The sequence below is a fragment of the Nycticebus coucang genome, chromosome 17 (genome assembly GCF_027406575.1).
Source record: "Nycticebus coucang isolate mNycCou1 chromosome 17, mNycCou1.pri, whole genome shotgun sequence".
Taxonomy (NCBI): domain Eukaryota; kingdom Metazoa; phylum Chordata; class Mammalia; order Primates; family Lorisidae; genus Nycticebus; species Nycticebus coucang.
This window is the reverse complement of record NC_069796.1, coordinates 34,414,215-34,438,928: the sequence shown is the minus strand read 5'-3', so window position 1 is coordinate 34,438,928 and position 24,714 is coordinate 34,414,215. Positions and strand designations below refer to the sequence as shown.

The 24,714-nt window shown below is 52.9% G+C and overlaps 2 protein-coding genes across 2 annotated transcripts in view; both read left to right on the top strand.

The window, feature by feature from the left end:
- TRPC7 (transient receptor potential cation channel subfamily C member 7) overlaps positions 1–4,656 on the top strand; it is a 152,568-nt gene extending 147,912 nt beyond the window's left edge. The window contains exons 11-12 of the mRNA XM_053566632.1: positions 1,681–1,756; positions 3,996–4,656. Coding sequence (XP_053422607.1) covers positions 1,681–1,756; positions 3,996–4,165 — 246 coding nt within the window. The 3' untranslated portion in view covers positions 4,166–4,656. The remainder of the gene's footprint in view (positions 1–1,680; positions 1,757–3,995) is intronic.
- Positions 4,657–21,706: 17,050 nt separating this feature from the next.
- Positions 21,707–23,374, top strand: SMIM32 (small integral membrane protein 32). The gene has a single exon (XM_053566962.1). It carries the CDS (start codon positions 22,335–22,337, stop codon positions 22,644–22,646), a length of 312 nt encoding a protein of 103 aa, XP_053422937.1. The 5' UTR covers positions 21,707–22,334; the 3' UTR covers positions 22,647–23,374.
- The last annotated feature ends 1,340 nt before the right edge of the window (positions 23,375–24,714 follow it).

Genomic DNA, 24,714 nt, shown 5'->3' with positions numbered 1-24,714 from the left:
AATTCTTTTTTTTTTTTTGCAGTTTTTGGCCAGGGCTGGGCTTGAACCTGCCACCTCTAGCATATGGAACCAGCGCCCTACTCCTTTGAGCCACAAGCGCTGCCCGGAACCCATAATTCTTAAGGTTTGCCTTGAAAAGGCAACAAATTGTAACTAGATCCCTTTAACCTGCGTCAATCTAAATGTTTGCAGTAGAAGAATACTTCTAAATTTCTTATTCAGTAAGAATGACAGATACCTAGGTATGGGGGGGTGATTGTTTTGTTACTTTTTTGTTTTTTCATGAGAACTAGTTCAGGAAACAAAAGTTTTTGTTTTGTTTTTTCAATTCAAAGTGATAGGGTGTTATTGAGTCTCACAGAAAGATAACCTGCCTTGTTGACTAGGAGAACTGAAGGCAGCGCTGTAGTTTAACCATGACTGTGACAGGACACAGGCCTCTCTGAGAAAGCACAGCAGAAAGGCAGCTTGCTAATTAGCTGGTTGGTTTGAAATTAGATCACAACTCAAGCCACAGGGTCAACCAGGGCTGAGGGGGAGCATGCTGGCTGAATGGGCTGGTTCAGGTGAAGTCCTGGAATCACAGGCCAGGGGATGCCTCTTTAGCAAGGTCTTTGCCATGAGAGGTGTGGAGAAAACGTTTGTTGATGATAATGATTCAATTGTCCAGCCCTTGGCATCCAGTTCGCTTCCTATTTACTTGCAAGACGCTTTTCCTGAGTCCACATAGTCAGAATTTAGCAACCTGCTTGATGTCACACAGAGAAGCCAGGGAAAGAATTCAGGTCCCTCTGGGTTCCTTCAGTCTAAAAAATCGCTGTCTGCTTGGTCCTCAGATGCCAGCAGGTGAGCAAGTGGCAGGAAGGGAGGGGGCAGCAGGGACATCCCTTCCCCCTGTCCGGGCTGCTCATCTCTAACAGATTCAGAAGTCCCAACCACCAGAGTATTTTTAAATCCTGTGATTTCGCAGGAACCCTGGAATGACTAGCTGGCAACATCCAAAGTTCACCTCCTGCAGTCTTTCCTACACTTGGCTCTATTCTTGGTGTCTCCTAAGTCTTTATTCATGCCTCACTTGCTTAAAGAATACAGTATCTGCATAATAAACGGAGCAGTGGGGGCCAAATCCTTCCTCTCCAGTGTGACTCTGGCAGCACAGTGTCAGGCCTGTGGGATTTCATGGAAAGTGACATCTCTGCAGAACCTGTGGAGGCCCAGTTATACTCGCGCCTGCTTCTGATAGGAATTTTCCAGTGTAAAATGTCCTTGTCCTCCAAGCCTAGTCCTGACTTCTGCACTAAGCAGGTGTTGTCTCATGAAGGGCACACCAATCACTGTCCCCTCCGAGGGAGGCGGTTCCACCTGGGCTGGCCTGCTAAGCCTTCCCAGGCCTTCCTCCGTGAAGTAGACCTGAGGGCCAGGGCAGAGTAAGGCCCATACTCCGTGGATCTGCCTGCTTGGCTCAGCTTCCTGGCATTGAGAAGTGTCCTTCTAACATTCTGGGGTTGGGTCAGGTGGACACTGAATCCTGGAGGGAGGTTAAACAGAGGCAGGGCACCCCTGCCGAGAGAGGCACAGGGTGTGGAGGGACCCTGGGAGGGAGGAGGTCAGACGACAGTGTGCGGGCTACCTCCACACTAGGCCGGGCCCGTCTGATCCCTGTCTTGCTACACATTCCAGAAAATCATGAAACGGCTCATAAAAAGATACGTCCTGAAGGCCCAGGTGGACAGAGAAAACGACGAAGTCAATGAAGGTAAGAGATCTCTGCCGTAGTGCCCCAAACAGCTTGAGGTCTGCGGGCTGGAAGTCAGATGTGGGTCTCAGAGTGCTGGGATCGTGGTGCCGTCAGGGCTCTGGCTTCCTTTCTGCAGGCTCTAGGGCTTTCTGGATCATTCAGGTGTCAGCAGAATCCATGTACCTGTCCATGGGGCAGGGGATTGCAGGCCTATCTCCCTCTCCCTGCTGGCCACAGCTCTAGCCTGGGGGCTGCCCCCACGTCTGAGCAGTTAGCTTCCCCGTTGCAGAGCAGCAGCAGGCAGCGGACCCAGGCTGCCCCCTCTTTTGTCTTTTGTCATCCCGTCTCTCTGACCCACTCCTTTGCCTTCATCCTCCATTCTTAAGGCCTCATGTGACCAATCTAGGTTCTGCCAGAATAATCCAGAACAATCTCCCTATTTTAAAGTCAGTTATGAGCAACCTTAATTCCATCTGCCACCTCAGTTCCATGTAACACCACCATATTCACTGAGCATTAGGCTGTGGACATGTTGGGAGTGAGGGACATTATTTTGCCTACCACAGCGATGATGGCCTTGAGGTGACCTCATGTCCCTTGAGTTCAAGATGGTTCTGGATTCCGGTGCCATACTTGCTGAGTGGGCACACAGCATGGGCAGACTGCACACCGCAGTCTGAGTCTGCTGGTGCTCACTTCCAGCTTCCTCTCCCACCTCACTTCTAGGTTCTCAGGTCTGACAATTGCCAGTGTTTCTTGAGCGTCCCCTGCCTCCAAACCAGTCATTAAAACTGCAGTTCCCAGACCCCACCCAGACCTAAGAAATCAGCATGGGGGTTGAGGGTTGGGCAACTGCATTTAGAAAACAGCACCAAGCAGCACCAAGTGACTCTGAGGCACCCTGAAGTTTACAAACTATGTTATTTTTGCTGTCTGAGCTACTTTCCAGTCTATTTTAAGTGGTTACTCTTCAGTGAAAAGCAAATTACTTTATACCAGGTAATTAACCTTCACAAGACATAGAGGATAAATATTTGCTACCAAGACCCAGCTAAGTTCATGAATAAAATCTCTAAGACTCCCTTGTTCTTGGGCCCCAGGAGGCTGCCCAAAGAGCCTGGTCATTGAGTGACCATCTGCTTCATCCCAGAGCCACCTGAAGCTCAACAGTGACCAAACTGCTGCCTGGGCTGACAGTATGTAGGGGGTGAGCAGTGGACCATCTACCCACCCCTACTTGTAGGTCTCAATCATGCAACTGGCAGGTGTCAAGGCAGCCAGCCTCAAGAAGTACTTAACTGTGATTGAGGTGAATACAATTCATTATAGGAGGTGGGGCTACTCAGGTGTCATGCCACTTAAATCACACCATGAAGCAGGCTCAATAGAGCATCTGATGAAAAGAAAATAGCAGGTGTATACACTTGTCAAAACAGATCCAACATGCCTTTCAGGTCTCTGCGTTTTATGTATGTAAGCATACCTTAAAAACAGATGTGTCCACAAGCAGTGGACTCCCATATAAGTCAAGTCCAGTAGCTACAGTATCAGAAAAGATCTTTTGATTCCCCTTTGTGGTTAATACAAAGATTCCCACAGCCCAGACCCATTGGACTTCTAAGCATGTGGTTCTCAGTAGAAAGAAAAAGTGAAAGTTCCCACTTGGTGATCTCTTATTATGGAAGGAGGCGGTGGCAGCCATTGTTGCAGCTTGCATCAGCGAAAGGGGACAGTGCTTGCCTGGGCTGAGCAGACCCTGCTCGGATAGCTGGCTCACTTGTGGGAGGCCAGCCAGCTCCATGGCTGCATCTGTTGTGCTGAGCCATTTTCTTCAGGCTCTTGGGAGTTTCTCTTTTCTATAGATAACAACAGAACAAAACATGGAGCACCATGAAAATAGATGTTCCAGTTAGTGGGGTGTTACTCAGAGCCTTAAAAATCTGCTTAGAATGACTCCGAGACCAACATTCTAACAATCGTTATATAAAATAGGTGCTAGGCACAATTCACAGCCCTGACCTTAACGCTCCCTTCAAACACCTAACAGAGAGGCTTTGGGGGAATGGGAAGAGAAGGGCTTTAAATGGATGACTGTGTCCTTTGGTTGTGGGGAGCTGGGTGGTTATCATTCCCATTGCCTCACCTCCATCCCTGATGGGCCAGCCAGGGCCCAGGGCTCTGCTAGAAGGATGTACACCCCACATGCATGGGGACCTCTGCCTGCTCATACTCAGCAAAATCTCATCCATCCTTGCAGGTGAACTGAAAGAAATCAAGCAAGATATCTCCAGCCTGCGCTACGAGCTTCTTGAAGAGAAGTCTCAAGCTACCGGTGAGCTGGCAGACCTGATCCAACAGCTCAGTGAGAAATTTGGAAAGAACTTAAACAAAGATCACTTGAGGGTGAACAAAGGCAAAGACATTTAGCAACCCGAGTTGGCATCTGTGACTTCTACCAGCATTCCAAGGCCAGATTGGATGCCCTGGCCCACAGCCCCGAGGGGGAGGGTCCCAGCCCACTCCTCTAGGACACAAAGGGGATCTACTGGCTCAGTTTCTAGCTAGCAGCATGGCTGACATCTCTAGCCCAGTGCTGCCTGGACCAAGAATTATATCAAGGCTGTTGGGTAAGTGAAGGTACCCTAGGACGGGGGGAGAAAGTGCTCCCTGAAACATGTGAGACCTTTGGTCCAGCTATGGTGAAATACGTCCCTGCCGCCAGAGCAGGAAAGGGCCATCTTGGATGGGCACTAGTGCCCTCCTGCTGCACGTGGGCCCGCAGCTCGGGCTGTGCCCTGGGAAGACAAACCACCTCATCCGAGCCCTTTCTCACTCCCTCCCCGCCACCCCCCCACACACACATCCAAACAGAACCCGGAGGTGACCTGTGAGCTATTCTTAAGTGCCAGACGAGAACACAGATAGCCTAACAGCAAAATAGTTCTATTTGTTTATATTTAAAAAAAAAAAAGTTTAAAAATCCTAAAATCAAAAACTGTACTGTAGGTAGCACTGTTTAGAGAACAATAACAAAATCCAAATGATGTATTTTTACCTTTATTATCTTGTATTTACTATTTTTACCTAAATGGAAAGAAATAAAATTACCTCATAATAGCCTGGGAGTCTTTTGTGGATGTCCCGCTGAGGTCGTCCTGCACCCTGCCTGGAAATGGCCCTGGGAGCTCACAGCCTAGAGATGCTGTGGGAGGAAAGGTACCAACACCCTGGGAGCCAGGCAGCCAGCACCCCCAAGAAGATATTGGCTTTAGCCGTCTCCTGCAAGTCCCTTCTCCTGTCCCCTGACCTAGTGAAACCCACCTCGCCAAGCTCAGGAAAGAGGCAAAGCAAATGGAGAAGTGGGAAGTTTCCTCCCAGGGCACTCTGGAGCTTTCCCGGCGTGAGTGGGGAGGGTAAAGGGCCAGGAATGGGGCCTAAGTGTGAGTGGGACGAACCGCCACCAGAGGGCGCCCCATCCTAAACAATGCCCGTTCTCAGCAGGTTAGGAAAGATGTCGCTGGATTCCAGAAGGCCCTCTGGTCCCCGTGAAAATAGTAGCAGTGCTGTCTGGATGTATGGAGCACTTCCTGTGTACAGGGCACTGTGGTCAGGGCTTTGCATGCATCGATCCACTAAATCCTAACAGCAACACTGTGAGGAGGGTGAGGGTTGCAGATGTTCTGGAAGGGGGGGAAAATAAATAGGCATCTACGTTTGTGCATGTATTTATGTGTACAGACAGAGAGGAGGCCTGTGTTTCCCAAAATACATTATTTCTTCAGGGGACCATATTTTTACTTCACTCAGCTATGAGAAATCAGAAGATCAGATGAGGTGATAAACCGAAGCCAAGTTGGTGCTGACGTTGAGGGCAGGGCTATGGCTGACTACAAGGTTGGACCCTACCGACAGCAGGCCACAGACACTCAGCGCAGCCAGTTGATGTTATAACAAATTCAGGCCCAGTTTTCCTCCCAGTTTCTGAAAAAAGAAAAAGTCACCATTTGTTGGGTCCCTGGCAGTCAAGATAGGTGACAAGGGATGCGTTGTGGCTCTCCACCTGGGTCTTCCCACCTAGTGCTCCACCCAGACAGAAGTCGAGGTGTCTGGTGGGAACTTGGGCACACTGCATGGGCAGAGGGGGCTTTACAGACACTGGCTCTGGCCAGGAGTTTTTTACCTGGAATCTGTGTGGGGAACCACAGATGGGTTTTAAAGACACTACAAGACCTGAGGTGCATCTGTGATGTGTGTGTGTGTCTTTGTGCTGGTGCCGAGTTCTGGAGGGAATGCCTGCAGCTCTTCTCAAAGAGCCACCCATGACCCCCAGCCCTGCAGATGACAAGTGACTTTATTCAGCAGATGTTTACGCAGCCCCTTTCCAAGCACTGGGGATGAGCCCTATGTATCCGGTGGGGCTCCTTTTGAAACCCACACTTTGAAAAAGGATACTGAAGTTCTTCGTAGGAAGAGCAATTAATTAGTCCAAGGGACAAATTACCAACCCTTGTGGAAGATTGCCTTTCAGTTCTCCCAGTTATCTTCATCAGAATGCTAACAAACATTGTGAGATGCATTATTCAATTTCCCTATCTGCCTTTTCCTTTTAAACCTAAGTTTCAAATCTACTCCTTACAGAGATAAAACCAGTCCCACTAAATAATTAAAAACCGGGGGAAAAAAAGCTAGCACCATCCATTATGCTTTTAATGCCATGTCTGGGAGGTCAGGGTGGTCCAGGCAAAGATCCACGGCTGCCAGGTGGCTGTGGGAAGGGCAGGGGAAGCCCCTTCTTTGGCAGAGAACTGCAGGAGAGGCCGGGAACTGAGGGCTGGCAGAGCTGCGGGAACAGGGCAAGAGCTCAGTGACTTTCCAGGCACTAACAATCCCTCGCTTGCCCATCTCCTGGGCCCATGTTGAACTCTCCAGGCAGAGGAAGCCATGCTTGGAGAAACCCAACAGGAAAGGGAGGAATAGAACCTGAGGGGGGCTCAAGGAAGAGCAGGGAGGAGAAAGGGCCCAAGCCCTTCCCGAATGTTCAGACAATCGGTGAGATGTGCCCACTTCCCAGGCTTCTGTCCGTCCTCTGCAGCTCTGCACGCTGGCCAGAGCTCTGTTCGCAGCTTGAGTGCAGCGTTTAGTGTCTCTCTCCACAGGTCCTAGGGAAGCTCCATGAGGGCTGGGTTGGTTTCATGTCCCACTGAGGACTGGCACAGAGCCAAAGAGTAGTCACTTAGTGACATACTGCTGGGCCCTTCTAGTGCTGTTCCTTCAGACACCATCAGACCCTAAAAACCTCACTGAGTGTGCAGAAAACACCAGCCATTCCCTGCTACCCCTCGGCCCGTTCTCCTTCTAGTCACAGCCTAGGAGGCCTTTCACCCAGCATGGCACACTCCTTCTACTGCCTGTGCCACTCGGAGCAGCAGCCCCTGTCCAGGCCTCTTGGGTAACCAGTGGTTATGCAGCGAGTTTGCCAGTGACTTGTCACATCCAGTGGCTCCCAACAGGACTCACAAATTATAGTGACAGTTCACACTTCTCAGGCAAAAACCCCCAATTAGTCCCCAGAACTGCTGCTAAAGGATGCATGCTCACACAGTCGAGAAAGCACAGCGGTCGCCTCTGCCCATCAAAGATCATCCACTTCCCTCCGGCAAGGTCCAGAGAAAAAACACTGGCCAACACCAGCCAGACTGGGGAGATGCCCTAACGCAGCCCAACTCTGCAAGAGCTCCTCGAGGGGCCGGTCGGGGGTTGGGGGAGGGCTGTGACCAGACACCGTCACAGGGAGGCAGAGACACCTCACCTGGCTCAGGAGCACTAGGAATTTGGTTAGAAATGAGTGGCCATTAACGTGCATGTAAAGTGCAGAGTTTGAAGGCCCCAGAGGCCGCAGGCCGGAGGCGCTTCCATCTGCCGAGCAGGCAGGCAGGCCTCCACGCTGTGTATCCCAACGAATCCTGCAGCCTTTGAAGGATGAAAATACTAGAGGGAAGGGACTCCAAGAGAGACACAGCTGTTAACTGACTTACACTAGTCAACCGGGCAGTGAAGCCACTTCGACCCCACTCTCCCCGGCACCGCAGGAGCTGGCTAACCCAAACTCACAGCAGTCCTGGGAGCTAGGCTGGGTGGCACGGTAGAGACACCTGCTGATTTTCAGACTGGGATTTCTCCTTTGCTTCCACAATGCCGTCAGGCAGCTAGAACATCCTAAGCCCTCTGCTTCAGGGGAGGGACAGCAAGCAGAGAAAGATAAAGGCATGCGGGGTGCTTGTTTCCTGAGGCTGGGTATTTATTTATTTATTTATTTTTGAGGCAGAGTCTCAACTCTCTTGCCCTGGGTAGAGTGCTCACAGCACCTCAAACTCTTGGGCTGGAGCAATCCTCCTGCTTCACCTCCCAAGAAGCTGGGACTACAGGCACCTGCCACAATGCCCCACTAATTTTTCTCTCTCTTTTTTTTTTTTTTGAGACAAAGTCACACTTTGTCACCCTAGGTAGAGTGCCATGGTGTCATAGCTCACAGCAACCTCCAACTCTTGGGCTCACATGATTCTCTTACCTCAACCTCCCTAGTAGCTGGGACTATAGGCGCCTGCCACAATGCCCGGCTATTTGTTTGTTTTAGCAGGCATGGGTTGGGTTCAAACCCACCAACCCTGGTGCATGTGACCGGAGCCCTAACCACTGAGCTACGAGCACCTGGTCTAATTTTTCTATTTTTAGTAGCGACAGGAACTCGCTCTGGCTCAGGCTGGTCTCAAACTCCTGAGCTCAAGCAATCTACCCGCCTGCCTTGGCTCCCAGAGTGCTAGGATTACGAATGTGAGCTGCCACGGCCAGCCTGAGGGCTGGGTCTTTAGAAAAGAGAGAGATGTGAGAGAAGAATAAAAAATTTTGAGAGAAATGGTGACTGGAACATGGGCTCTCCCCTCCTGAGACTGGAAAGGGGGGTGGAGGCCAGATCGTGGGAGCAGAGTGGTCAGGATGCGGCAGGGAGGGCCAGACCCCAGTGGGAGATAGCAGTGAGGGCCGAGGCACTGCCTGGCCTGACCTAGAATGAGCAGGGATCAGCCCAGCTACTCCCCTGCACCTGGAAGGGAAGGGAGGAGGTGGCGAGAGTCCAATACTCCTCTGAGTACCCCTCTGAGGCAGAGGCAAAAGGTCCTCTCCTTAGAGAAGGTTGAAAAAGTCCTGATTGCAGGGCCTCAGAGGGTCTGAGTCAGAAATAACTGGGCCAGCAGAGCCCACTGTGCAGTGACCAGAGAAGCCCACATGTCCCATGGTGGCTGACATGACACCCCCAGGTCAGCAGCCCCTACCCTACCCGACAGATGAGAAGCACATGGGGAAGAAGAAATCAAAATAAGCAATTAAATATGTCAAATAAAAAATTTATGAGACACTTTTAGGTGTCTGAGGGCAGGTCCAGACCTCGTAGGTAGACTACACCTCTAACTTTGCCACTGCCATCTCCACTGCCCAGTAATGGCGCATATTTAGGAATAAAGCAGGGAGGCGGCACCCAGGCTTTGTATTGGCTATGACCCTTCTTTGGCTGGTGTCACAGCTTACCCTACCCCAGACACAGACTAGCGCCTCACAGCCAACCAGAATGCCCAGTCCCGCCACCACCACCAGTAGCTGACAGCAGACCCAAGCAGGGCCAATCGTAGTCTTTCCCTGAGTTTTATGTCTGGGTGGCCACTGGGAAAGGAGGGCTGCTGAACAGAAGAATGTGAACCTGGGCCACCAGTAGACATCTCTCTGCCACATGTGGGGGGCTGTCTGCAGACAAAGAGAAGGAAAGATGAGAGAGAGAGGGAAGGGGAGGGAGGAGATAGGGGAGGAGGAAGAAGACAGAAAGAGAAGGGGTGTCACGATGAGGGCCTGGGCAGAGCCCATCCCTAATGCCCTGCTTCCTACAGCTCTTGCTCAGCTCTGTGATCTGTTCCAGAAGCCTTCTCAGCTTCACTCCAATAAATCTCATTTTCCTTTAAGCTAATTAGTACTTAATTAGTATTAGTACTTCGGTCAATCTGTCCTTCTGTCCTTCTGAATTCAGAAATGGTGCTGTAATGTCCTTTCCCCACCCTTCCCCTGGGGCTGATTTTGAATGTCAACAGAGAGTGAGGGCCTGAAACGGCTGGGATTGTTTTTCCGGAGATGTGGTCAGATTCTGCGCAAGGAGCGAGGGCCAGAAGCTGGTGAAACTGTTCCAGAGAGGATCCTCACAGTTGTGGGGCACAACAGGGCTGCTCTGGGTCACAAGGCTTGTCTGCACCCTGGGACTGGGAAGAAGAATCTTTCCACTCTGCCTGGCCTCCAGCTGTGGAAACGTTGGGCATTTCTGTGATGAACAGTAGCCCCAGCCAGGCATCTCTCACCACCTATGGAGGCAGGGCAGAGGGGACAAGGCAGATGCCAAGGTGACCACGGCTGTTACCTTTGCTTGTGGGGCCACCCTTGGAGACTCCAGAAGCACAGCAGACACTGTGATAATGACCAGCTTCTGGCTGGTGGGGCTGTCTCTATAAACAGGAGCTATAGAGCCTCATGTTGAAGTAGGTAAGGCTGGTGAAGGGGACTATTCGAGTTCCATACATACAAGTGGGTATCGGAGCTGGGCACTTCTGCTTTCCAGGAGCAGAGGTCATTGAGAGCAGCAGGAGTCCTGGCAGCTGTGTGACTGACTCAGAGCCTTTGCAGATTGGTGATGCTTGGCGGGGAGCAGAGTGACTGCCCCAGAACTGAACAGGGTCAGTCACTGAGAGAGGAAGTGACTCTTTGAATCATCTCAATGCTAGAACAGAACAGAGCCCCAGGGTTTCGTGGGCAGCTCAAGTCAATCACAGAATGAACACCCAGCAAAACAGAGCCCCTGGTGCCTTCCTGGTCTGCATGGCCAGACTAGCTGCCCCCAGAGCGTGAGCCCTGCTGAAGGTGAACGTTCTGTCAGGAGCCCAGGCGGGTTTTTCAGACACATCATCGTGTAAAGACACTCAGAGCATTAGCATGTCTGTCACAGGCAGTGGGAACAGAAGGGGTGTTCTGTGCCTCAGCAAAGGCCACAAGGATGTCTCTTCATGATATTTCTCCTTCAAAGACACAGATGTTTCTACTGTGTTCCAGGACTTCTGTCCCCAAGCTCCAGGGAAATGTTCCTGTCGTGCTGAGGCTGCAGGATAGGATGGTATAGATCAGCATTCTAGTCACTCTGGACAGATTCTCCATTTTTCTCCCAGAGGGTAGAAATACCATTTTTCTGATTCTTAAAGATCTTGCAGTCTGTCCTCCCCCTGCATTCACAGGACATGAAAGATTCAGCCTGAGGTGAAACATAAGGGACGCTTTCTGGGAAAGGGAGCAAATGGTTTCAGACAAGAACACGTTCATGTGAGCAAACCAAGGGAACCGTCACTCCCTATGCCCACTCACAGGGTCACAGGCCAGGTGCCCGGGTGACTCTGAAGACACCAAAAGTGTGCCCAAGCCCACTCTCAGGGGCTGCTGGTCACCCCTGGTGCTCTGTCTAGCACATGGGCCATGACTGAATGGGGTCTGGAGGGGAGGGCCAAGCCCCAGGAACTCAGGCACAAAGGAAGAAGGGCAGGGGAGAGGGACCCCGTACTTACCCCCACAGGAGTCCACTGGACAGCAGAGACCTGGAGGCAACCCAAAGAAATGTGGAGATGCCTATGGCCTTCATGGACAACGGGATTCCCAGGGGCCCGTTGGAAGCTGCCACCAGAAACCAAAGAGTAAGAGACAGGGTTGCAAGATGCCATTCCACTGCCTCCTAGGGCCCTGGGCCCTGTGAACTGGATTGGGTGTGGGTGCCAATGAACAGAATTGACTAGGAGGAATGCCCTTGGCTAGGCAACAAGTTATAGAAGCACCGTCCCTGGTAGGCAGCCTGGGGAGAGAGGAGATTCTCTGCTGTCCTCGGATTTCTGCTACAGAATCCTCCAGGATACATATTGCTAATGTAGATCCACAGACGGAGGGTGGAGCCCAGGGACCTCTATTTTAAGATGCTCTCAGGTCAACCATATTTGAATACTACCAACACAGAGGTCCCCTGGCTAGATGGCACAACGATCAGGTCACCTGACTGGTGGGTAGTGGGAATGGGATTGCACCACGAATATGTTCAGTGCTCAGGCTAGTTCTCTGCTCTTCACTGAGCTAGAGCTGATCCAGTTTGGGAAGGATCTGTAAGGTTTGGGCCTGCTGAAAGTACAGGAAACAGCATTGGCAGTGCCAAGGAAAAAATAAAGACAAATATCTCTCTCCCAACCTTTCCTGTGCTGCATAGCCATTGTTAAGCAGCAGCATCTCCGTGACAACTTGTAGTAAAGGGACAGTAACCACTAAAAAGGCTTTGGGGTACTTGCATTCTCCAGGGATGGTCTAGTTTGGATTTTGTCTCCTGTTTCTTGTAGGCAAGGCAATGTCATTCTTGCACTGGGCCATGAGCAGGGTCACCTCCCCCTCTGTCCCAGAATCTGGATATTCACCTGGAGTCAGCAGAGCCCTGAGACAGACAACCTGCCCTGGTGGGGACAGCAAGGTTCCAGGGTGTCCTGGCATTAGACCACCCGGGGGGAGGTGGGCCGCATCCAACCTCACGCAGGCAGGTTCTGCCCACAGGGTGGCAGGAAGAAGCCAGGCAGAGTCAGTGCGTGTGTGCGTGTGTGTGTGTGTGTGTGTGTTAGAGAGAGAGAATGAGAAGAGGACCCTCTTCTTCCCACCACAACCAGAGGCAGAGGGCCAGGTGCACACAGGGCAGGGAGGGAGAGCGAGACATCATCACCCTTTCCTACTCTTTGTCACTGAGACTGAGCCGCTTCCAATCTGTACCAGGAGGAAATGTGCGGCTTAAGTGCATTCGTAATTAGCCCCAGGTAATTCACTCTTTAATAATCAGCATGTTTCTCCCAGCAGCCCACTAAACCTCCCCTCCTGCCTCCCTGGTTCTATTTTCAGCCCTGTCCCCTTGTAGGTGGGGATTCCTTAAAGGGGCCAGGTTGTGTCAGCTTTTTCCTTTCTTTCCAAATGGTCCTACCGGGGCCTAAGGGTGATTCAGAGTGAGGGTGTAAGCAAGGGTTCAGAAGGCCCAGAGAAGACAATGTCGGGAAAGGCGCTATTTCGGGAGCCTAGACAGTGAACAAGACCAGCCCACTCACCTCCGGCTTGGTACAGACCGGCCAGGACCCCTCCCACCTGGGAGAGGAAAGACCATCCCTTCCATCCTGGCTCTCTTGCAAGTGGGTGCAGAGAGGATAGAAAATTATCCCCTGTGAAGTTATTGTCACTGTCATCCAGGACTCCCAATTGGGCCCTCAGCCTCCCTTTCCTCCAAGCCCAGGGCCACGTCTCAGCTAGGGCCCAGACCTCTGCTGTCCTCTGGAGGCTTGAGGGGACCTGAGGGGTTGAAGGAGTCAAGATGGATGAGACACTCAAGGAACAAGAGCCGGGAGAGAGAGAGGGAGCGGGGAGAACTAAAAATGCAAATTACTTTTTCTGTTTTGTTTTATACTGTTTTTAGAAAAATATTATTCTCATTACACAAGTAAACCATGGTAACTGCAGCAATTTTCAAAACCCTCAGCATGCAAAAAAGAAGAAAATGAAAATCGCCCTTAATCCAGCCACCTGGAGGTAATTATTAGGAGGTATTTACTTGTGGTTTTCTTTGCATATTAATAAATCTTAATCCACAACCTCAAGTGGGTAAGAAATGTAAGATTAAGTTTCTATTAGGCAGTCTCTGTTAGGAACACCACCCCTTCCCCCACGATCTCTCCGAGGTGGTAGAAATCTCAGCCCGGTTCTGAGTCCCCACACCCACTTTCCTGGCACTGTGCGAAATTCTGTAGGTTTAAGGCAGGCGGTCATCCCATCCGCAGAGTTCTCTCTCTCTCTCTCTCTCCATGCGTCTTAGTGTCCACTGAGCCTGCACTGACCTGTCTTCTTCCTAAAGGTCAGTCCTATTGTCATTGCTGCAAGGCCTCTCACTCTCGATGGAAAGGCATCATCAGAACACCGTCCGTCTCTTTCATGCCTTTCCAGGAGCACTGACTCAGAAGCTCCTCTGTGTCCAAACCATGCTAAAGCTGGAGGCAGCTCCCAGGGGCCCCTCAGCGCATCCTGCACACCTCCATGAGCTGCAGGAATCGTCCTGTCACCTCACGCTCAGGGGGTCTGGGGGAGCCATTGACACTCCGAGGGATATTTACTGATGTCCTTCCGTATTCTGATCCCATAAACTATCTGGGTCTCCGTAATCTTTTTCACGGCAGAGAAACTTTTTGCCCTCTCTCAGAGACCCACCCACATCGAAGGTCTCCTTGTGAACCCACCAATTTTCCTCTCCTGCTCTAGTGTGCCTCAAGAGCAGGGAGATTTCTCTCTAACTTCAGGGATGGGGACAAATTTGCAGTTATGAAGGGCTGCCGTGTAAGGCTGAGCAATGTGTGCACTGAACCAATGTACCCCACTAAAAGGTGGGGGTGTGGCAGAAGGCTAAAGAAAAGGACAGGTTTTTACAATTCGCCCAGATTTGCCATGTGTGCTAGTCACAGCCCCGCTTTCCTCATGCCTTTTTCCAAATCTCACACCCAGGCCTAGACTTTAGATACAGTGATTTAGATACCTTCCTAATGCCGCAACCCTCATGTTGTGCTGACCCCCAACCATAAAATTATTTTCATTGCTACTTCATAACTGTAATTTTGCTACTGTTATGAATCATCATGTAAATATCTAATATGCAGGAGACCTCCAAAGGGGTTGCGACCCACAGGTTGAGAACCGCAGCTTTAGAAGCTCAAAAGCCAATAATTTGACTCCTTTGTTAGCTGAGTTCTACAATGTCCTCCCTTCTCTAAAGCAATTGATGTTGAGCCATCTTCCTTGTCTGGTTGCAAAGAAGGATCACAGGTGTCCAGAAATGCAGGGGGATGCCTTGGCTAATGCTTGATGCACACAAAGGCACTTGGCCATTGTCGCTCCGAATGCTAACTTTGAATATTTGGGGTTGGAGCCAAAACCTGAATTTTAAGAAGCATGTCCAGTGATTCTGAAGGGGTTAAGGGAGAGAGGCCTAGGAGGAGAAACTGAGACCAGTTTCTGGAAAGTGGCACCCCCAGTCCTTCAGCTGCATTGAATTGCTGTGCGTAAGATTGCTTTTCTCGCCTGGGTGAGTGAATTCAAGGCCGGGAGGTCTAAGATGGATGGTGGCTTGTCATATCTTGAAATGCCCTGAACACCTCCAAGCTTTGTTTTCCCTATTTAGTTCCAGCTGAGATACTGAGACTGTGTGCCCATGATGAAGCCCAGTGCCTTTCTCTGGAACAGTCATCTTAAAGGCTTCCTCAAAGAAGGAACCAAGTGACTCCAAGTCATCTGGCCCCCTCCTCCCATCTACTAGACACAAACCTTCAGGAAGCCTCCTAAGGGGTCTTGGGGGAACCCCTTCCCCAGCAGGACTGGGATGCAGGGAACCCCACGTGCCTGCCCAGAGGGGCCTTCCAGAATGCAGACAACCTCACGTCTGACATGGGAGCCCGAGAGGAGCAGCACGTTGAATTTCTATCGCCTCAGCATAAAATGGCAATGCTAATGTAGTTTCCAATTTAGGTTTTAAAATGCCACTTAAAGGACAGCTTCAGTTCTCTCACTTAAAACTTTTTTTAAATAAGCACATTTCCTCATGAATCAGGCCATGGGCGTATTTGTCCCTCTGTCCCTGTCAGGAACCGACAGAGCAAAAGAGATCATCCTTCTCAGAGTTTTGGTGGCCAGGGTGCAGCAATTTTGGTCAGGGGAGCTTTCTCCGCCCTACCCTACACCCATGGTCCCTTCTGCCTCTGAGCAACTAGCCACCACCCGCCACACCCCATGGAGAAGATGCCACTGCCCAGTGGCAGAGGGACAGCCCCGGGAGAAACGGGGCTGCCCAGACAGTGGACAGGGCAAGGTTTGGACCAGCGGGGTGGCTGGCTCTAGAGAAGAACTTATCCAAAAAAAAAAAAAAAAATTGAGATCTCTAACAGTTTTATGGACAAGAAGCTAACTTGTTGGGTATCTTAAACTTTAGAAGGAAAAGAAAACATAATTTCAAACCTAAAGAAAACATAATTTCAAACCTCCTGAATTTTATAAAATTGGCTTTTCTTCCTCTTTCTAACCAAGGGTGAAAATTCTTCCGTACATTTTCGGCAGATACAAGGGCATAAAGAGAAAGTGTTGCTAGAAAGATGTCTCTCCTATCCCAGCCTCCCATTAATTGGGGAGGTGACCTCAGAATTTGTGCCCACGAGGACAGGGTCTGCAGAAGGTCAGGCCAGCTAACAGGGGCCCTGTAAAGAAGGCAGAGTTTCTTCTAGAGAATCCAGTTTGTAAGCTTGAACTGGTCTTTGGGGAGAGGTGGGCTGGGCAGGAGAGGGTGCCTGTCCTTGCAGGGCCAGGGCTCAGGAGAGGAAAGACAGGTCTCTAACCACCTGCCCCGGTTGCAGCTCAGGAGCACACTCTGCAGCTGGGGGCCCAAGCCTGCACCTGGACCTCGCTGCCTGTCTGCATTTCTGGGTCTGAAGACTCCTGGCTCCCAGCTTCCTAGCAGGTAAACCTCACAGGGACAGGGACCTGAGGCCCCGAGCCAGACTGCCAGGTGCCCCTGAGCCTGTCTACTGATCCCATGCAACAGTCTTGTCCCCGATCCCCCTGTTCCTTCCCACGTATGCTGGCTCTGTCCCAGCTTTTGTCTACTGCCTTGTTCCTGGCCAGAGCTGTGCCCTGTTTCTTAACATGCTGTGACTCTACTCATGACTCTACCCCAACACCCCTAGGGCAGTCCAGGCAGCAGGAGGACTACAATTTCGCCACCATGCCAACCTCTTCTTTCCCAGAGAAGACTAAGTGACCAGGCCCAGGAGTGACAATCAGTCTGGTATCACCCCCCAGCAGCCTGAATGCCTTGTGTCACTGTAACCCACTTGGCTGGAGGTCACATAGCTAAAGGGACCCAGAAAGGCAAGCAAGGTCACAAGTCATGGGGACCACAGAAAATGATGCTGAGGCACTAACCAGTGAATGGTGAGACATGGTCTCCCAAAATGGCACCCCACTCACCAGCCTGGTGAATCCTGAAACTCTCTTTCTCCATCCCACCATCTGACCTCACCAGAGACCTGCAGGCTGATGGAACAAGCTGGAGATGCCTTGTCTGGGACAGGAGACTAAGCCCTTTGGGGTGTTTTCTCCTTGCAGAATTCTCTGCCCCTCACGGTCCAGCCACTTTGAAAGCCTTGGCATGACCATTCGCCAAGGCTCCCATTGCTCACTCTCACGACAGCTTCATTTCAGAGCCTGGGCTTGGGCTACTTGCTATTTAGTTCTTTTTTTTTTTAAAATTAAATCATAGCTGTGTACATTAATGCAATCATGGGGTACAATGTGCTGATTTTATATACAATTTAAAATATTTTCATCGAACTGGTTAACATAGCCTTCACGGCCATTCTATAAAGTAACCGTAAGTTACCAACCACTATGGTTTCCAAAGACACTTGAAAAAAAAAACAAGGAAGGGAAGGAAGGAGGAGGGAGGGAGGAAGGGAGGAAGGAAGGAAGGAAAGAAGGGAAAGAAGTAAGGAAAAAATTATTGCCTGAGAGTAATGGTTAAAAAAACAACGTCCTGCAAATAAGAGCTCTGCCAGCTTTTATAGAGGAAGCGGCCCTTCCAGCCCTTCTACTCTGCAGTACGCTTCCTGGGAAAACGGACTCCAGCAGCAAGAAACTCCAACCTTCACACAGCAACTTTTCACCCTTGGTCTTCACCCCCAGCTTCTGCATGACGTTGAGTGGTTTAATAATAATTCCCCTGGCATGTGGAAGAAACAGAAATAGCTCCACCAAGCACCAGAGACCGACGCGGCACAGTTTATGAAATCCCAGGGCTCGAATGCTCCCAGTCTCCTAAGTTTCCATTAAACAGCTGCCAAATGGCTTTCTTAAGGCAGGACAGGCACCCTTGCCTTGCCTCTCTGCAGACAGGTCATTGGGGAAGGAACGTGTGTCAGTCAACAACTATGTAATGGGAAAGAGGTCACCCCGAGGTCCTAGCCCTATGACCTCAGCCTGTCAAAGCCAACCCCTGAGCCCCTTTTCAATAATCTTTTCCAAAGACTTAAATGTATGGGTACACAAAGCTCCCTTAATGGATGGCCGCTCTGGCTTATATAAAAAGCTGTGTAAACTTCATCTCTGCATTTACTCAGTACTAGGCTTGTTTAATTTCCTGCCCAGGGATGTTCAGGGAACGTGACTCTCTGGGTTCTGGACATCTTTCAGAAAAGAAGCAGTGCTCTCCCCACTTGGGGATAGAAGGGCCCTCCAAAGAGGACAAAAATATCTCCTCCAACTTTACCAAAAGGGAGGGCACTTTGACCACACTCCCTTTGTTGAGTTTCTCATTAGAAAAAGCAGCTTGAGACTAGTGGCCAAGACAGGCCACAGAGTTGAAGGCTTTCCTGCACTGAACTGTGTGACCTTGGCAAGTGACACTACTTCTTGGGGTTCTATCTTCCTCCTTGGGAAAATGGGGGGCAGGAGGGAGGATAGCAGTGCCTATCACAGGTTACTATAGGGAGAAATAGTAATGCTGAATTCCCAGCTCAGTGTTCATCTTGTGGTCGGAGGGCCATGATTGGAAGCTGCTAGAACCACTCTGGCCTGTGTCACTTAACCCCTACGAAATGCAGTATGGCATGCAGAGAATTGGTTGGGGAGAGGGAAGCAGCAGTGCTGGGGACCCAGGTTCAGAGCCTTCCCCACCCCCAGCACTGGCCCTGCAGGAACCCTCTGTTGACATGAAACCTTTGCAGACTCCCTGCTACACACCCTTCCTGGATGAATACAGCATGTTTTCAGATCAAGACCAGAAACCACCTGCCATCACCCCTTATTTTTAGCCCAAAGGGGTCTGGAGCCAGGGCTTCTTAACTGAGCTGCCCAAGTGGTGGTCAGAAGGCCCCGCCTGAGCTTGCTTACACCTGGTGACGGGTTAGATCTGAGAGGAAGCAAGCTATGTCACTCTCCACACAGGCCCCAGGAGGAAATGCCAGGCCCCGCCCTAAACCGAGCTACATGAGTCCTACATTCAAGCTTTACCAGGACCCAAGAAGTTACTGCCAGCAGGGGCTTCACCTGGGTGAAACCCCCTTACTCCATCCCACACATGGAGCTGGTAGGGCTGTGCTGGTTTCACAATATGTCCTCTAAGATACTGCTGGCTATGAAAAGTGCTGTCCAAAATAGATCAGGTCTTTAGAGAAAGGGACTCCTACCTCTCTCCTGAGTGGCCCTCTGCCACTGCTGCTGCTGCATCACTGGCACGTGATGGCTGTCCTGTGCTAACACAGATAAGCCCTGGCCCCTCTCAGAGCCAGGCTTCCCATCTGGAAAATGTAACGTTGTCCTAGCAGCAGCCAAGCACAATGACCCAGGGTCCTGTGTCCTTGGAGAACACTGGGAAGCTCCTTGGACCAAGATGGGCTCTGTGATGGAGACTGGGTAAATTGCCAGGACTGAGTCCTGTCAGGTCCTGCCCTCCAGACAGCCCCTCCCTCCTAGCCCAGGGAGGCCCCAACTGTCCTATCTGTGAGACCAAGTGGAAAACACTGAAGAGGGACCCTGGGTACTTTTGCACCTCATTTGGCAGACTCTGTAGAGTCAGGACTTGGGATCACAACCTCAAAGTTGAACAAAAGGCTTGCAGAGGTGTCTCATAGGGATGAGCTCTGGCAAAGGTCTGCCTTGCACACTGGGTTGTTCTTCTTATCCTTGGGGCAGGTATGAGGTAAGGTGAAGAGGGGAGAAAAGCTCATCTTTCCCCCAGTTAATTCAACCAAGTCACCAAGCCCTCCCCACATCCTGCACACCTTGATGGAGGAAGAGGAGGGAGGAGAAAGACACAGATGTGACTTAGCTGATCCTGTGAGGGTCTCAGACCAGGGATGAGACAACAGTGCCGGGATGGGGAAGAGCGGGAAGCATGTAGGGGCAAGACAAAAGCAGGCCTCTGCTCCCTGCCCTGCACTCCAAGCCCTGAGCACTGGAGGCCTCTGCTCCCTGCCCTGCACTCCAAGCCCTGAGCTCTGGAGGCCTCTGCTCCCTGCCCTGAGCTCTGGAGGCCTCTGCTCCCTGCCCTGCACTCCAAGCCCTGAGCTCTGGAGGCCTCTGCTCCCTGCCCTGCACTCCAAGCCCTGAGCTCTGGAGGCCTCTGCTCCCTGCCCTGCACTCCAAGCCCTGAGCTCTGGAGGCCTCTGCTCCCTGCCCTGCACTCCAAGCCCTGAGCTCTGGAGGCCTCTGCTCCCTGCCCTGCACTCCAAGCCCTGAGCTCTGGAGGCCTCTGCTCCCTGCCCTGCACTCCAAGCCCTGAGCTCTGGAGGCCTCTGCTCCCTGCCCTGAGCTCTGGAGGCCTCTGCTCCCTGCTCTGCCCTCCAAGCCCTGAGCACTGGAGGCCTCTGCTCCCTGCCCTGCACTCCAAGCCCTGAGCACTGGAGACCTCTGCTCCCTGCCCTGCACTCCAAGCCCTGAGCTCTGGAGGCCTCTGCTCCCTGCCCTGCACTCCAAGCCCTGAGCTCTGGAGGCCTCTGCTCCCTGCCCTGCACTCCAAGCCCTGAGCTCTGGAGGCCTCTGCTCCCTGCCCTGCACTCCAAGCCCTGAGCTCTGGAGACCTCTGCTCCCTGCCCTGCACTCTAAGCCCTGAGCTCTGGAGGCCTCTGCTCCCTGCCCTGAGCTCTGGAGGCCTCTGCTCCCTGCTCTGCCCTCCAAGCCCTGAGCACTGGAGGCCTCTGCTCCCTGCCCTGCCCTCCAAGCCCTGAGCACTGGAGGCCTCTGCTCCCTGCCCTGCACTCCAAGCCCTGAGCACTGGAGGCCTCTGCTCCCTGCCCTGCACTCCAAGCCCTGAGCACTGGAGGCCTCTGCTCCCTGCCCTGCACTCCAAGCCCTGAGCACTGGAGGCCTGGGCTCCCTGCTCTGCACTCACAGCCCTGAGCTCTGGAGGCCTCTGCTCCCTGCCCTGCCTTGAGTGCAGGTAGCCCCATCAGTTCTGTGCCTGTGCTTCTCACTCACCTCCTCCTAATTCTGGCCCTGCCAGATGGAGACACTTGGGAAGCTAGCTGCTTCTTGAGGAGAAGCTTCCCATTCTAGTTTGGAAATTTGGAAGGCTTCTCAGAAGCCTTCCAGGTTTGGACTCCTGGAAAATGAGACCTCTCCCAGCTGACTGCCCCACTTCGTCCCAGCCACCAAGCCTTTCCAGGGCTGCCCAGGGTAGGTGGGCCACTGCCAGTACCATGTCCTCCTCCTGTCCCCTGTGTCTGAGCAGAGCTGGCAAAGGGGAGCTAAGCAAACACGGTCATGGGCAGTGGGTGGGGTGGCGGTGGGATGGATGCATATGTACCACCAGGACACATCTGGAGAGGACACTGGACCCGCCAACCAGCCCCAGGTTGACCATGCTTGTCTTTTCCCAGGGCCTTCCCTGGAGGCAGTGTGCCCTGCCCGTGCTATCCAGCAGCCAGCGAGTGCTGTGAGCAAAACAGGCCATGCCTGGAGGGAGACCGCCAAGAAGAATGAAGCAGCTGTCAGTGCTGGGCTGAGCCTCCTTCTGAGTCGGTTTGCTCACCGCAGCTGTCTGTGCCTGTTATGTGTGTGGCTCTGTTCACAGGTCTGTAACTGTGTCTTTGTCTGTCAGTCTTTCTGTGACCCTGTGTCTCTTTCTTTTTGTCCCCCACCCCCTCTCTGTATGTCCCTCTGTCCCTGAGTGATGTGAGGCCAGGCCGGGGCAGTCGCAGCCCGTTCTCTCTCACCCTCATTGGTTCGCAGCCGCTCCGGGAGGCAGCTGCCGCCAGTCCCGCCCCCTCCGCACCCCGCCTGGGACGGAGCGCGCTCTGAGCCTCCTCAGAGCTCAGTCTCCCGCTCCAGAGAGGAGCGAGTAGGAACAAGCTTGCCGCACACCGGGCGTCTGGACAGGGACCCAAGCCTGCAGGACTGCTCTGAGACACTGCGGTGGCAGCCGCACCGGAGGACGCAGAGGACTCCCGGACCACCCGCTGTCCGTGCACTCTGCGACTAGGCGCTGAGCGAGGACCCCGGGTTGCGGCCGCACTCGCTGGACATCTCTTCCGCTGCTGCAGCCCAGAGGCGCCCTGGTGCCCGGGGCTTACCGGAGCTGGGGTTCGAGCTGAAAGGGTGGCCCGAAAGCCGTGAGACCAGTCCGTAACGCTAGACCTCTGTCCAGGTGGCGACGGCGAGAAACAGGGACAGCCCGAGGGGCGCGGGCACGGAGCTGTCCAGCTCCAAGCGCTGGGGTCCGCCGCCCGGAGGGAAAAGCAGCTGAGCGCGGAGACTGGGGAGCCGACGCGTCCCTGTGTCTCTGCAGCTCCACTGGCCCGAAGGCACCGACTCCCGGTCAGTTGCGCGCAGCAGGGCGGGAGGGACGCGCCATGGAGGCGCCGGGTGGCGCCGGTCTCCGCCAGGCAAAGTGAGGTGGTCCGGCCGGAGTCGGCGGGACCCGCGGGCCATGTACGGAGACCTATTCAACGCCACGGGCGGCCCGGAGGCGGCGGTAGGCAGCGCTCTGGCCCCGGGAGCCACGGTCAAGGCGGAGGGCGCTTTGCCACTGGAGCTGGCCACCGCGCGCGGCATGCGGGACGGCGCGGCCACTAAGCCGGACTTGCCCACCTACCTGCTGCTCTTCTTCCTGCTGCTGCTCTCCGTGGCGCTAGTGGTCCTCTTCATCGGCTGCCAGCTGCGCCACTCGGCCTTCGCCGCGCTGCCCCACGACCGCTCGCTGCGCGACGCCCGCGCGCCATGGAAGACGCGGCCGGTGTAGCGTTGGACTGAGTCAGGGTCGCCGGGCACCCTGTCCTGGTCCCGCCAAGAGCTGTCACAAGCCAAGCAGGGTGGGCTTGAGGCTGTGGGTCGCTGGCCCTTGAGAACGCTGCGCCCTGACCCCAAATTCCTTCCCGACCTAGAGCGAGATCCGGAGAGTCAAAGGGGACTGAGGTGTTGGGAGGCTGCGTAGGGTCTCGATCCTGTACTTGGAAGTACCATGATTCTTATCCCCGGGCCGTGTCTGTCTTTTCCTGGTCAGCACGTCAAGTTGGGGAAACCTCCCTGAAAGACGACGCGCCAGCCGGGGGCCAGCCCGAGAACAAGAGCCTCGCGCGGCGCCCTCTGACTTCCTTACTCTGTACACAGAAGGGGCAGGCAGGGAGATCGCCCAACTGGCCGGGAGCTGCCTTCTGGACTCCTGGTTCTGTGGCTGCCTCCCCAGGGCTGCTACTGCCTCTCCTGCTCCTTGGCAACAAGGAACCCAGTCGGATCCCTACGTGAATTCAGCTGGACTTTGGAATGATGGCCCTTAGGGGCCGCATCCCTCCAGGAAAATGATGGGCTGCCGGTTTCAGTGGGGCCGTCCAGGCCCAAGGACCCAGTTCCCTCTGCGGGCATGGGCAGTGGGGGGCGGTGGAGAGGCGAAGGGTCCCACCTGAAGCCCCCTGTGGTGGGGGATCCACATCTCTCATCGCCACAGGCCACATTTCTACAATAAAAACTCACTGAATTAGACTCAATGCGGAAAAAGGTCTGATCATTGTTTGCGCGGCTTTGGAAAAGGGGATGAGGGCAGGTTGATCCCCAGCAGGATGAGACCCAAGCACAGAGCCACCTGCTTCCCTGATGGGCCAAGGGCAGTTGGAGATACTTCCTCCTCTCCAGCTTTTCCCCAGGGTCGGTGAGTTCCTCACTGTGGGAAGTTTTTTTCAAGGCTGTCTTGAGGGAAAACTGCTGCCCTGCCTGCTGAATAAATTCCCTAACGGGGAATAAATTCCCTAACAGGGCTGCATGGGGACCCTCTCTGCAGGGCAGCTCCCTTCATCTGGCCTCCCCTTTGCTCTCAGAGCCTCCCTGGGTCTGAAACCTCCAAAGAGCCATCCCAGAACAAGAACCATCTGGTGAAGGAAGAGCCTGGAGGTCTGGTGATGGGGCCACTGCTCAGCCCTTCTTCCAAAAGCAGGTGGGAGGCCAGCTCTGGATAACACCACAGGAAAGAAACGAATAAAGCCAGCTAGGGGAAAATGATTTCAAAGAACTGGAGAGGGTATACAGAAAGTTTGTGACAGTCTTGATCAAAGTTAACCTAATTCTAGGGAGTCTTTTCTTTAGGGGTTTAGAGTAGTTGCAGGAGTCACCTAGCTCAATGTCACACTAGAGCTTTGAGAAGGTTCGACTAAAAAAGAACTTGACAGTTTATCTAATCCAGTCATTCTAAACCATGTAGAGGTCACTTAGGCTTTGAGAATCTGAAGGAAGCAAAGGACTCTTGCCCCCAGCCAAATGCATACAGGCATGAAATTCTGTATTTCTAAGGGTTGTCAGACACTAAACTGGTTCCCACGGCCAAACTGAGGCTCAGGGCTCGAGTCCCAGCCCAAACTACCACTTTTCAGCCAGCGCCTCAGATTCTCTCCCAGTTCCTATCCCAGGAGGGAGTAGAGAGGGGACACAGAAACCGGGAAACCTCTCTGGGCTTGATTACCCAGGGCTCCCAGAACTAACAGCAGCCGATTCTATGATCGCCTCACAGAGCATTTTAAATCTTTGGAAATGTAGCCAAACCTCTCCAGCCTACAGTAAGGATAACCCTGCTAATCTGCACAAAGCTGGGTCGCAGAGAGGACCAGATGAGAACAAGAAACACACGCCCATCGCCCTTGGTCAGGGCAGTTGTGGGGAGTGGAAACCAAATGTAGAGGCAGGGTATTCATTCCCTCACCGTGTGCCCAGCTGCCAGATCTGAAGGCTGCATGCAGTGTGGTCAGAAGCACAAGCTGTGGAGTCCAACTGTCTAGCTTTCAATCCCAGATCCACCTCTCACTAGCTATGTGACCTTGTACAAA

What these genes read in the sequence shown, in the direction of transcription:
- SMIM32 (XM_053566962.1), top strand. Translation starts at nt 22,335, where the DNA reads ATGTACGGAGACCTATTCAACGCCACGGGCGGCCCGGAGGCGGCGGTA.